Source organism: Macaca mulatta, chromosome 5, assembly GCF_049350105.2.
Source record: "Macaca mulatta isolate MMU2019108-1 chromosome 5, T2T-MMU8v2.0, whole genome shotgun sequence".
Taxonomy (NCBI): domain Eukaryota; kingdom Metazoa; phylum Chordata; class Mammalia; order Primates; family Cercopithecidae; genus Macaca; species Macaca mulatta.
The window spans coordinates 55,360,284-55,374,975 of NC_133410.1; the positions used below are offsets into that span (position 1 = coordinate 55,360,284).

Below are 14,692 nucleotides of genomic sequence, written 5' to 3' on the forward strand. Positions count from 1 at the left end.
TCAGGAAGAAAAGAAATCAACATGTAATAAAATCTACTGTGTGCCATGTATTACAGTAGGTATTTTCACATACTTTATCTAATTTAATCCTCACAACAATCTTGTAAGGTAGTTATTTTCATTATTTATAGATGAGCAAAATGAGGCTTAGTGACCTTAAGCTTCTGGCCTAAGGCCAAAGACCTAGGAAGTGGTGGGACTAGGATTATATTTCAGGACTTCTGACTTTGTATTCATATTCCACTTCATCAGAGGGAAATTAATGGTCATTTCATGGAAAAGAATAAGAAACCACTCCAAGAATAAAAAGTATAGCTGAATTTTCTTCTTTCTGTTTTACTTTCTTGTTTACTAAGAAATAAAACTGCCACTGATTCTACTTCTACACCAAATAAAACCATGTAGCATAATGCAAGGAGGATGAACTTGGAGTCAAAAGTCTGAGAATGCATGCTCGTTCCTCTAGATACTAGACATTGGGTGACCTATTTCCTTTGATTCTCAGTTTCCTTATCCACTAAATAGAAACAGAAGAAAGAGCATGGGGTTATGAGCAAGTGAGATAAGGCTTAAATGGGTTGCTTTGTAAACTTTGAAGTAACATGCAACATGAGATAATATAAGTGTCATAATCTTGTTCATGGTGTAAAAGTTACCATTTTGTGAATCACAAACCAAAATGTAAAACTTAAAGCTATAAAACTTCTGTAAGAAAACAGGTGAACATCTACGTAACCTTGGGTTAGGAAAAGATTTCTTAGATACAACACTAAAAATATGATCCATAATAGAAAAATGATAAATGAGGCTACTTCAAAATGAAAAATGAGTATTCTTAGGTCGTTTGTTTACAGAAAAAAAGACAAGCAACAGACTTGGATAAAATATTTGCAAAATATAAATCTTTGTCCAGAATCTACAACAATACAATAAAAGTAGGAAAACAATGCAATTTAAACATCAAAACCTTGAACAACCCAAATGTCATTCAATAGGTGAGTAAACAAACAGTGGTATATCCATACAATGAAAAGCTACTCAGCAATAAATGGAATGAACTACTCACATATGGAATAACATGAATGAGTCTCAAATGCATTTTCTAGTGAAAGAAACCAGATGCAAAATGGTAGATATTACATGATTACATTTTTATGAAATTTTGGAAAAGGCACAATTTTAAGGGCCAGAAAACAGATTAGTGGTTGTCAGGCCTGGTGACTAAGGAGACACAGATGACAAACGGGCATGAGAGAATTTTGTAGAGTGTTAGAACTGTTCAACATCTTGATTGTGGTAGTGGGCATATCACTGTATGCATTTGTCAAAACTCATAGAACTGTACACTAAGGACGATGGACTTTCATTTATGTAAGCTGTGCCTTCATAAACCTGGCTCTAAAACAAATTACCATCATTTTGGATGCATGCATATGTGTGTGTGTGTGTGTGTGTGTGTGTGTTGTATGTGTGTGTGTGTGTATATATATATAATTATATATATATAAAATTTTTTTTTCTCCTGAAGGATAAACACACAAAAAACTGGTTAAAATGGTTGTCTCCAGTGAGGGGAACTAGGGGACTGGGAGATAGGGATAGAAAGAAGATTTAATTTTCATAGTCTTTTTGCCATTTGCCATTTGCCATTTTTTTTTGCCATGCCCTTTTAGCCATTTGAATTGTTTACTACTATATACATGAAATAAATGATTTAAGAATAAATAAAAACATCAAAGATTATCCGATTTGGCTTCTTGTTCCTTTTTTGAGGATTTCTCAGCCATTAGGAGTTTAATCATGGGCTCTATGGTCAATCTCTGGGGATGCTAATGAAGGTTCCTGCTGCTTTAGGTGGAAGGTTTGACTTCATCTTCTCCACCCAACTCTAGAATCCACACGGTGGATCCTGAAGTTCTGATAATTCTAATTTCGTCAGTTCTTCTGAGAAGCAACGAGCCTTTCCTGCTTTTTTTTTTTTTTTTTTTTGAGACAGAGTCTCACTCTGCCTCCCGGGTTTACACCATTCTCCTGCCTCAGCCTCCTGAGTAGCTGGGACTACAGGCGCCTGCTACATCGCCCGGCTAGTTTTTTTGTATTTTTTAGTAGAGACGGGGTTTCACCATGTTAGCCAGGATGGTCTCGATCTCCTGACCTCATGATCCGCCCGCCTGGGCCTCCCAAAGTGCTGGGATTACAGGCTTGAGCCACCGCGCCCGGCCGCCTTTCCTGCTTTTTCCTCATGTTACTTAGGTTACATCTTCAGCAGTGACTGCATCTATTCATTCCTGCACATCATCTACAACACTGCCAATATTCGTTTTCTAAAATAAAAAAACACATCACTCCTCTGCTTATAAGCATCCCCTGCTACCCTTTGCTTATAGAGTCCTTAGGCTGGATCATACAGCCTCTCAGCACTTGACTCCAATCTGTCTTTCCATTCCACTCTTCTATTCACCCCCTCCCATGCTCAAAGCAAAAGTAAGGGTCTGTTCCCCAAATATGCATCTTTCAAGACATTATACATTGTATTTACTATATCTCTCCATTCGAAATAGGTTTTCCTTTATTATCCATTAGATAGACTCCTATCACACCTGAAGACTCTGCTTAAATACAGTCTCCTTGGTGAAATCTATAATTTCACCCACTTGTAGTTCCTGTTCAGTTCCCTCTGCTCCCATAGTGCTGGATGTATAGTACCATTAGGTCATTTATCATAATTTATTCAAATTTCTCTCTTTAAGGCTCTGATTCCACAGTGAGACATTGAGCTTCTTGAGGACAGGGCCCAAGGCTTATACATCTCTTTGTGTCTGGCAGAGTACCGGAGACATCAATGGTTCTCTCTCACATCTACTTACTCTGCTATGTAAAAGTGCAAATGCTCACGTATACACATGTACACACACATATTTCTTGAATGAAAACGTGAATGAGTTCCAATGTCACATGTGTGGACATTAAAGAAAAAATAGAAATATATTTGGAACTACCAGCTGGCATCCCCAATCTCTTACCATCTTGGAATGTGTCATTAATTGCAATGACTGCCTGGAAGGGTTTGGTCAGTTCGGCTCCTTGTGCTGAGCTGAGGAAAACCACAAATGTCTCCAGTCCTTCAATTACTGGATACTGAGTGTCATCCAAGATAGTCAAGGTGCAATACTAGAAGAAAAATCAAAGCAAACTTTACAGAGGACCCACCACCTAATCCCCATTTGCCTTAACTAGGGCAAAGGTCACAACTTGTCTTTCTTTGGTGGTTTTAAAGTAAGATTTTCTAATCCATAACATGATGATCTCTCTATTACATGCCGCTCGGAGTTTGTTTATAGACATTTATATCAAACGAGTATAGTTTATATCCTGAATCTGTAAAGCTGGATATTTAATGCTAAAAATGTCACTAGGAGAGTTTTTAGAAGATCCCCTCCTAAGTTACTCTCTTGTTTATATGTGTGTGTTTTTAAAGAAAGAAAAGATAGGAATATTGCCAGGGGAGTTTAGAGAGCTTGGGAAGCAAACTAAAGACAACATTCACAAACCGACCTGCCGACCTTGTGGAGTCTGGACTGCTGTAAACGCACCTGTTCAGTGACACCGGGCCCAAATTCCACCTTCCGAGAGCTGGGAACGTAGTCAACTCCCGGTGTGGCAGAAGCTGGGTCTGAGGGCCGCGTTGCACACCAGACAGATGTGAAAGTAGAGAGGTCAGTACCATGGCGGATAACTGGAATCTTTACTGTGCCTGAATTAAGATTCATAGAGATTTTAATGGTCAACTTTGAGCCAGAAAAGCAGTGAGGTTTTCAGAACGATGTTCTCCCTCACCGCAATAGTGGCAGCTTTTAGCCCTTTCAGCTTGTCTAATCCAGCTTCAGTGATGCTCCTATGGCCCATCTGAGGTGAAGGCCTAGAGGTGTCACTACCTGTCTTTTCACTGACACTAGGATCAAGAGGAGACCTAGAGAAGGGCTTCATGGAGGTGGTGTTAGAGAGAACCCTTAGGGGAGAAGGCTGTTGTGGCTTCACAAGGGAGACTGCTCACAGGAAAATACAGCACCTAAGGAGAGAAGAGTCTATTGCAAAACATCTCAAACCTATTCAGGGAGAAGAAACTTAGAGCCTGGGGCCTCAGGGATGTGTCAGAAAATAGTCAATTAAGGAGGACCCAGCTAGGGGACTCTATGGAGCCTGAAGCTGAATGTTTCTAATTAAATGTTCCTAACTGGGTTGATTTCTCTCATTTACCTAAGTACATGTCATGACTTAAACCGCATGTGCTTATTACTCATCTTACGAATGAAGTTCATCTTCCTGTCCACTGTGACATCATACTTTGTAGTGTCCTAAAGATATTTAGCTATTTTCACAATCAAGGGCAGAGAAAAGCTTCATGAAAACTCTACAATTTCCAATCACCACATTTTCTAGCCAATATGCTGTGAGGTGTAATGTAGTTATGGCTGGGCATTTGATGTATAGGAAAAGAAACATACGATAGTAGAAAGGTCTGGGTTTGAATCTAGCCTTACCACGATATTAGCTGCTTAATCATTGATGACTGACTTAACCTCTCCAGGCCTCCATTTGCTCTTTTACATAATGTTCTCTCTTCCATAGAAGATTAAGTGAGAATGCATGGAACATACATGGTATGGTGCCTGGCGTTCGGTAAGTGCTCAAAAATATCTGTTCCCAGTGCTCCTCCAAATCCCTTCATAGAGGTGAAAGGCCTTGATCTGGCCCAGATCAGGAGACACTCAGTATAGCTGTTGCCCCTCTGCCAGCAGTACATCTGCCTGCAGCATACAGAAGATTTCAAGACCTTTGTGGAGCCACAAGTGGGAAAGGAGCCTACGTCTCTGAAATACCATGTGAAAGTGACCTGCACACTGATCGCTTTGGGCTGTTACATGAATGAGAAAGTTTCACTGTATGAAGACACTGAAACTTTGAAGAGTGTCTTAGGAAACTAAGAGTACACTAAATACTTCACTTCCATCTTCAACATATCACATTCCCCCCTTTCACAAGCCCAGATGCTCAGCACCAGACCCTCCCTCTGGACCACAGAGGTCAGCCCATGAAACTCTAGGCTCTAAGCCATAGCCCTGCTTGCCATCAAGAACCAGAGCAAGTCTTCTATACTCTATCTCCATGACCTCAATGATTTTAACCTTTAGCTCTCACAAATAAGTGAGAACATGTGTAGTTTGTCTTTCTGTGCCTGGCTTATTTCACTTAGCATAAGGACCTCCAGTTCCATCCATGTTGTAGAAGGATGGTTACCAGAGGATGGGAAGAGTAGTGGGGGTGGGAAACGGTGGTGGAGTGGGGGGAGTGGGCATGGTTAATGGGTACACAAAATAGTTAGAATGAAGACTTGTATTTCCTAGCACAACAGGGTGACTATAGTCAAAATAATTCAATTGCACATTTTAAAATAACTAAAAGAGTATAATTGGATTATATGTAACACAAAGGATAAATGCTTGAGGTGATGAATACCCGATTTATCCTGATGTGATCATTATATATTACATGCCTGTATCAAAATATATCATGTAATCCATAAATATATACACTTACTATGTACCCACAAAAATTTATTAAAAAAAAAAAACAGTAAGAAAAGTGGATGGAACTCTCTCTACTAAATTCCATGCTTGGTCTTGGCCAAGCATTATATAATGCCTTAGACTAACAATGTTATCCTTGAGGAACGGAATTCTCAATGTCTCGAGGATATTCTGAAATCTAAGGAGAAAACTGTTCAAGAAAGGAATCAGGAGACAGGTGAAGGAACCTCAGAGACACTCTCCATTACCTGCGTCCTCACTGACAGTGAAAGCTGTGTTGCCCAGGGACACAGTGGAGGCATCGTTGGGACCACTAATGAGCACCTTGGCTGTTGCCACCCTTCCAATGCGGGCATTGTCAGAGGCATCTGCCAAGGCAATCTCAAACTCTTCTTCCTCTTCATACTCGCTGTCATCAATAAGCATGACATCACAGGTGGACATGGTGACACCAGGCCCGAATACCACACGACTCGCAGCAGACATCCCTCTAGATTTAAAATCAGAGCCTGATTCTAGAGCATAGAGGCTACTTCCCATAGCTGACTTAGGGACTGTGTAGCAAACTGCAGATACAATGCTGCTTGCATCTCCTGAAATACAAATGACAAAAAACCAAAGCATTTGAATGAGTTTTTCTCACATTTTAAAACCTCTGACAAGTTAATGAGCTTGGTCCCTCTGACACAGTCCATCACTATTTCTGTTCAAACTCTGACATAAAACCTTCCTGAATTGCAGTTTCTTTTGAGCCTGTGGTATAAACCACTTGAGGATTTAATATACCCCAGATACTTCGCCAAACAACTCAAAATGGATTTCCTATTCTGTGAATTTTATGCTCTGTTAATTTGCAAGACTCATTGCCCACCATCTAAGACCACAGCAGGTGGAAAAATAAGACACATATTTGGTACTGTACGTAGCAAAGTAATTGTGTCCTGAAGGTAGTGCTATAAGCACAGTTCACTGCCTTTCTGAATAAACTTCTATACTTTAATTCCCAGAGAGAAGCAGGCTTATTTAAAAAGAGAAAGACAAAACAAAATAAAACCTGCCACTCTATACAAATGACTTTACTTATTAGGGCTGCCACTTCCCTTGGTGACAGTCTGTTCTGGGCCTGGCTTGGTGGCCCAGAGCAATCAATGAGGCTTGCTTGTTTTCCAAGTGGTATTACCAAGGGTTTTTGCTATCCACAGTATTTGTTACACTAACACCCAGTCAGCAGATTCAATAAAGAAACCCAACATCATCATTTACAGTCTTGTTGTGCCTTTGAATGGAGGTTCAATTTCCATGTGTTTTAAAGTCTCAATCTTACATAATCATAATTCCATATGATCTTTATTTTTATTTCCAACTCCTCAAGAATTGCCTTTTTATCAACATGCACAATTATTATGTATCGACTGAAAACAAAACAAAAAAGAATTGCCCTTCATTTCTTACACACAGTTTATTTCTCATCTGAACTCTACATATGACTGTCACATAGGGAAATTTTCAGCATATTTCTGTCTTCCAAGAATAAGATGGAAAGCCAGTCCTTAGGAAATGTAACTTCCCTCCTTGACCAAGGTTATTAAATATTTTATGGGTTGGGTGATTAATTAAGAATACTGATTCATGAATAATTTGAAAGGCTAAATGTAACCAGTCTTCTAGTCCAATTCAAGAATAAATGGGAGCTCGGCTGGGTGCGGTGGCTCAAGCCTGTAATCCCAGCACTTTGGGAGGCCGAGACGGGCGGATCACGAGGTCAGGAGATCGAGACCATCCTGGCTAACACGGTGAAACCCCGTCTCTACTAAAAATACAAGAAAATTGGCCGGGCACCGTGGCGGGCGCCTGTGGTCCCAGCTACTCAGGAGGCTGAGGCAGGAGAGTGGCGTGAACCCGGGGGGGCGGAGCTTGCAGTGAGCCGAGATCGCACCACTGCACTCCAGCCTGGGGCGCAGAGCAAGACTCTGTCTCAAAAAAAAAAAAAAAAAAAAGAATAAATGGGAGCTCTAACAACCTGAACTAAGAAAAGAGGCTTTCTGATGGTAGTCACTATGGATAGAATCATCATTAGGGTTATTGTGGGAACCAAATGAGTTAATACGTGGAAAGTACATATGTAAGTGAATATAATGCATGAGATGAGCACTTAGCACATAATAGGAACTCAATAAATGTTAGCAATTATTATAGCTCTTTGTCACCTGGCACCAACAGACCTTTTCTTTCAATAGGTGCAAACAGAAAACCAGCACTCTCGTTGACCCGGTAGATCTTCTTGTCAAACTCTAATGTGGGTTCATCCTCAGTGTCGTTAATAATGACCTTCGCCCGGGTGAATTCCCCTAACAGGGCATAAGCTGGCATGCTGAGCTCCACAGTGAAACTCTCAACATTTTCAAACACGTCGTCATCGTTGATGACAATGGTGCAGGACTTGGTGTCCTCTCGCTCATCAAACTGGACCTGTCACAAAGAAACCAACAAGAAGTTAAGCTGTGCCTGAGCTTCCCCTGCTCTGCTCCCCAAGGGCATAATAGGAAAAGAGCATCTAAGCCCAGTGGGCAGAGAACTGACTGAGATAGCTGGTTCTCCCAGCCCTGGTTCCCTGCTGTATCACCTGGAACACCCAGCCACCTCTTCCCATTCTTAACCTGTACAGGAAGGCTGCTTTATTGTATAAGAACATGAAGGAGCAAAATCTCTCCTACCATTGGTGACCAGAAAAAAACATGTAGTAACTCTTTATAGCCTGTCTTATTAACTCACTTGGTGCAGCCATAGTCATCATTTGATGACTCAGTTCCCTTTCTGGAAGATCTCTGGTCTTGGAGTGTGAAGTTCTGTTCTCAGGTCTGGTTCTGTTACTTCCAAGCCGTATTAGGTTATGAAGCTTTATAAACATCAGATTCCTCATCAACTAAAGAAAAAATAGTAATATTCCTACTTCTAAAGGAGGTCTTGTATACGAAGGTGCTAAGTGTATTTTAAAGCACCATACAAACATAAGATATTATCATTACTATCACCATATTTACTTACACAATTAAAATTGACATAAAATTCCAGTGTACCGAATAATGGAATTTAAATTCATAGAAAATTACATTATAAACAAGGTAGACTAATTTTAACTTGATATTTTGACTACACCCTTTGCTATTAAAATGTGAATGATTTTAGCCCAGTACAAAACACACAAATTATTTTATATGCACACAATTGTGAACTTATAGGGATTTATTCTGGTTTTACTTTGTTTAAAAAAAGAAGAAAGAAAGAAATTAAAAACCTTCAAATGAAACCACGACTATGGACTTGTCCAAAACTGTAAGTGCAGGAAATGGGCCTGGGCTATATTTTATGTAAATGGAGACAACTGAAATATGTACGAAAAACAGTCATAAATGTCTGGGGACATAAAAATCCACAAAAATTTTAATCGAACAGAAAATTATTAGTACATACCTAATCAACTAATCACATTAAGTTTTATTAAGCTTCGTATTTTAAAACACCCCCAATGAAATGAAACACTCAACAGATCTTTACATAAGATCTAGAATACACTGACAGTCTTTTGTCTTCCCCTGCAAAACACAAGAATATCCTCTGTCTTATCATTTAGCTGAAAGACATTAGCTTATCTGTTCTTTCCTAATTCCTCACTTACATTTGACATAAGAGGCATTAGCTTAGTCCAGCTGAAATGCCTCAATTAAAGACCAGAGCCCACTTCTCTTTACAGAGATCTGTGTCACCATAATAATAATAAAGTTGCTTTGAAAAACAACATTAAGTGCCAGATATTGTGCCCTCCATAAAAGATGACAAACACATGGGACCCTGCATTTGTTGACTATTTAAGTCCTCCTTTCTCTTCTGCTTTCACTCTCTCCTTTTTCTTTCTTATTGCCACCCTTAATTACCATTGGTATGTAGATGACTTGCAAATTTCTCTCTGGACACCAGATTCTTCTCTGCACTCTCTGCCCATCTATAGAGTGGTCAACCTGCTGTTTCTTTTTTTTTTCTTTTTTTTTTGAGACGGAGTCTCACTCTGTCACCCAGGCTGGAATGCAGTGGCCGGATCTCAGCTCACTGCAAGCTCCGCCTCCCGGGTTTACGCCATTCTCCTGCCTCAGCCTCCCGAGTAGCTGGGACTACAGGCGCCCGCCACCACGCCCAGCTAGTTTTTTGGTATTTTTTTAGTAGAGATGGGGTTTCACTGTGTTAGCCAGGATGGTCTCGATCTCCTGACCTCGTGATCTGCCCGTCTTGGCCTCCCAAAGTGCTGGGATTACAGGCTTGAGCCACTGTGCCCGGCCTCTGCTGTTTCTAAGACAATTTATACTCAACATGGCCAAAGCAAACAAAGTCACGAGCACCAAACCTTGCCAAACAGGCTCCTCTTACATGTTCCTTCCTAGCAAGAGGCATCATCATCCATCTTTCCCTTTGGCCCCACTGTGTAATCAATCCACTGCCAAATCCTATCAATTCTCACTCATCTGTCAAATCCATCCACTTCTCTCTAACTTCACTTCATAATAGAAGCCCAAGCTCCCATCATCTCAACCAGCCTATTCTAATGACTTCCCAACCAGTCTCCTTACACACTCTCTTTTCTCCCTTTAAGTAAAAAAGATGAGGGGAGAGGAAGGGTTGGGATACCAAAGCTGAGCGTAGAACATGATGCTTGGAGACGTCTTTTTGTCATGAAGCAAAATGTAAAGACAGAGAAGCTAGACAACAACTTCTCCTTTGGCAGTTAAAACTTCAATGGAGGTTAGAGAGATCATCAAGAACAAAGTGCTATGGGAGGGGAACATAGGAAAACTATTTAATACTTGAGGAAGGACACTAATGAAAAGCAAAGTTGGGTAAGAAGTGGGAAAGTACCACAATCGCTTGCAGCCACGTCACAGCCCTTGCTGGAGCCTTCCCCAACCCCACCACCCCACCTACCTGGCCAGCATACTCTACGTAGTCCTGTTGCCCAGGTTGGGAGCTGACCCTGGAGCTGGAGCTGGCGGTGCCTTGCTCAGTGTGACACAGGACGATGGCATATTGGTTCAGGTTCCCAGTCCTCTGCACCGTGACACTGACAGACCCTGCCTTCTCACTGACATTGTAGCTGGAAGCACGCAAAAAGGCATCTCTTAAAATATGCCCCATGGTTATGAAAAAACAACTTGTTTAATGCCTGTCTCTTCCATTTGATTCTTGGCATTAGGTAGAGAAGAGGAAGTTTGGTTCCTCTAAGAATCCAGGCTGTAAATTGAGGGAATGAGCTCACCTGAACAATCAGAGCATCAAATAAACAGGAAAGCTGTGGATGCAGAATGTCGTCTTCCCTGCTTTGGAAGCAAGCTGAGAGTCAGTTTGGGAGATGGACAGCACATAGGAGCTATGAAGTTCAGATTTCGGGGCACAGAGAAAGGAAAAACAATCTCTCTCTACTGCGGTTGAGTAATCACAAGAGATCAGTGGGTTCTCAGGGTTCTTAGGGAAGAAAGCTGCTCTGAAGGCAATCAATGACTTAGGTGGGAACTGACTGGACCAGATCTCCAGGAACTGTGTAATGGAGTCAGGGCAGAAGCAGAATTAAGAAAATGTGAGGTAAGCCTACCTAACAGAGGTGTTTAGACAAATGGAACTTTAAGACAATGAGGGAAGAACAGGATTAATTTAGCTTCCTGCTCAGAATCTCTGTTGCATTTGTAAAGTAGAAGGCCAACTATTCATGTGCTATTGATTCATAATAAGTATCTAGGTTTGGAAAGCCCACAGAAAGTAGGGCATGAGCTGGGTTTTGTTTTTCACCACTGAGGATGGCCCCTGGACCTGGGTGCATGTCTTGTGGCTGTGAGAACAGCAGGGAAAGTGCCTCTGAGAGCTCAGTCCTCATTGCCAGCTTTGGGATCCTGTATACCACGTAGTCCACTAAATGTTGGAGGGTTGTCCAGAAAAAGGGATGAATTTTATTGAATTTATTGAATTTTGAAGGCAATACAATTGAGAGGTAAATAACAGCAAAACATTACATATGTAAAAGTTGATTCTAATTTTCCTCTAATTCTCCAAATGTGTGTAAGAGTAGAATAGCCTGAATTTGGGGAACATGAAATCAAGGTTTTAAGTCTTCCTTTTTTCCCCACAAGTTCTAATTTTTATCTGAATTTTCATGAAGCTGATTTCTTGGATAGTGAGGCTCTGAAATGTAGACTTAAAGAGTATTTCACCCACATAAATTATAATCCCAGTTATAATCTAACCTATAAAATCAGCACCATGCTTGCACACTACTCTTAACAATCAGTATCTCTCTGTTTGCCTTTCTCTAACAGATTAGAAAAGCATCTTAAAGTGCTGTCTACATTAAGCCATGCATTTAGCCCTAAAGATATACATTCCTATCAAACCCAAAGAAGCCAGGGAAGAAAACAGGCTTGAGAACAAGGAGAATACAGATGGAAGGTGAAGATATTGACAGTGTAGGCCAGTGATTATTTTCCAAACTTGAATGCCTATTTTTATTTTTCCTATCAGTTCTACTAGACTCTCTTCTTAAACTTAAAGACAGAAGCAAAAACATTTGAGAAGCAGTAGAGCACATCGTTAAGATCACTGGGCTTACATCCTGGTCTTACTGCTTATTAGCTATGTGACGGTGGACAAGTTACATAAACAAGTTTCTGTCTCTATTACTTTGCCACTGTGGGGACAGGAATGGAATTCATCTCAGAACTGCAAGTATTATATAAGATGATGCATGGCAAGTCCTAGTGCAGTACTTAATACATACAGTGCTCAATAAATATTTGGTGAAATTATTGCTTTTATCACTGCCATTATCACCATCACCACCATCAACAGGTGACTAGAGCTGCCCCCCCAGCATCCTTCATCCTGACTCCCTCTGCTTGCCTGATTGATTTCTCAAGAAGGAAAGCACAGTCAAACTTGTACCTGGTATATTTAAAGCTGATGAGGGACCACTGGATATGGAAGACATTGTCGCTGACCACGTTGGGTTTACTGTCTTTCACCAGAAACTGAAAACTATCCATCATCTCATGGATCTTCTCCTCGTGCAACACGTAACGAATCAACCCCAAGTTCACATCCTCTGTGAGAAAAAAGACTCTGTGAATTAACCCAGGGATGTAACAACAGCGTCATAGATTACCACACCAACATACCTAGTTTATTCTTCTAAATGGGTTACAGACAAAACTTATTTTCCCAAGCACCAAAAGTATAGTATTTATTTATTTATTTATTTATTTATTTATTTATTTATTTTCTGAGATGGAGTCTCGCTCGTGGCCCAGGCTGGAGTGCAAGCTCTGCCTCCCGGGTTCATGCCACTCTCCTGCCTCAGCCTCCTGAGTAGCTGGGACTACAGGCCCCTGCCACCATGCCTGGCTAATTTTTTGTATTTTTATAGAGACGGGGTTTCATGTTAGCCAGGATGGTCTCGATCTCCCGACTTCGTGATCCGCCCGCCTCAGCCTCCCAAAGTGCTGGGATTACAGACGTGAGCCACTGTGCCTGGCCAAGTATAGTAGTCTTTAAAATAAATGTTTCTGTCAGATTTTAAAAGAAAATCCTGAAGCTCTGTGAAACAAAAGATCCATCTTTATTTACAGAGATACTGTAAATATCTCTTATGCTCTTATAAAACGAGAATCCCAGAGTCCTGACAAAAAGCACTTCAATAAATGTTTGTGGATGTTGACGGCAAGTCCTAGAGTTGACAAAGTCTTTGACCCCATCCTCTGTGTTTATAGCCTCATACTCAGACCTAACTCCTTCTAATAAAGGTTCTTTGGAAGGTATGTGCTAATAAGAATAGCTGAGTTGGGTTAAAACATCCCATACACAAAGCACAGCTAAAAAGGTGTGAGGAGAGAACATTCAATTGAAGACAGAGAGTAAAAAGAAAATTCATGGAGAACGAATTTTGAGATGCAGTTTTGCAATGACTGCTCTCAGTCAAGCCCATCCTGAAAAAAGTCTAGAGGAGCCTGACAAGCTTATAAAAAATGAAAATACAACATGGCCTACTTGAGGTGATTCAAAATAGGGAAAATATTTCTGTTGAGCAACCTCTACATGTTGATTTTAATTTATAGGCTGAAGACTTAAAGTCTATAATCCTTAGAGATCAAAAAAATAAACCACACAGGATCACAGATCTTTCATAATGTCTACTTGCTATTTTTTGCTTTCTTGTTGTTATTGTTTTTAAAGAAAACCAAGCAGTATCATGCATTCTTTTCCAGAAAACCTGGACAACACTTAGAGCAATTTAGGAGTTGAGGAAGCACGGTAAAGGTGAATTTTTCTTTGCCATAGTTAAGCATCACAGGGAAAAAAACCCAGGAGAAATAAATTCGTAAGTTGGATGGTTAGGCACTAGAAGATCTCTGTTTGCAAAGAGGTTACTTGGGCATAAGTAGCTGGAAGTGGCTGTGAGAAGAATCTGGGAGATAGGGAGTGTGACATTGGCATACATGTCTCTCATTTCTAAGTCCCCAGAGAGTCCCCACCCTGGGTGAAAGTGGCAGCAGCTCTGCTAGGCTGCAGCTTGTTCTCCACAAAGCCATGCTTAGGGCTCGTCGTTATCTCATAGACTAGCTGTGCATCCTCGGTGTCTGTGTCCACGGTCAGCAGTTCCTTCTTGGTGATCAGGTTGGTTGCCTAGAAGAGAAACCCATTAAATTTAATTCCTGAGGTGGGAATAAAGCAGGAACAAGACCCTCTGACTCAGATTTAATTCAGTTCAACAATGATTTACTGACTATATTTACTGCATAGAAAACTTTGTCAGGATTGGAGAGGCTATGAGGATGAAAACTATCCCAGCTTCTGCCCTTGAGGTATTCACACTTTATGGGGAAAGAAAGGCTCATGCACAACGTCAATGTGGAAAGAGCTACAATGGAAGACATAAAAAGAAGGCTGTACACTTTTTAAGAGAGAGAGGGAGAGAGACAGAGAGAGATTCATTTCATCTGGAGTTGAAGGAGGATGAATTGGAGGCAGCGGGATTAGAGTTGGGCCTTGAAAGAAAGTTGGAACTTTGAAACAAT

The 14,692-nt window shown here is 40.8% G+C and overlaps 1 protein-coding gene across 1 annotated transcript in view; it reads right to left on the bottom strand.

Annotated features, from left to right (window-relative positions):
• FRAS1 (Fraser extracellular matrix complex subunit 1) overlaps nucleotides 1-14,692 on the bottom strand; it is a 449,198-nt gene that overhangs the window by 61,591 nt on the left and 372,915 nt on the right. The window contains exons 52-58 of the mRNA XM_015138463.3: nucleotides 14,150-14,300; nucleotides 12,564-12,723; nucleotides 10,560-10,728; nucleotides 7,811-8,057; nucleotides 5,837-6,181; nucleotides 3,594-3,754; nucleotides 3,024-3,171 (exon numbers count right to left, since the gene is read on the bottom strand). Of these exons, the coding sequence (XP_014993949.3) occupies nucleotides 3,024-3,171; nucleotides 3,594-3,754; nucleotides 5,837-6,181; nucleotides 7,811-8,057; nucleotides 10,560-10,728; nucleotides 12,564-12,723; nucleotides 14,150-14,300 (1,381 nt within the window). The remainder of the gene's footprint in view (nucleotides 1-3,023; nucleotides 3,172-3,593; nucleotides 3,755-5,836; nucleotides 6,182-7,810; nucleotides 8,058-10,559; nucleotides 10,729-12,563; nucleotides 12,724-14,149; nucleotides 14,301-14,692) is intronic.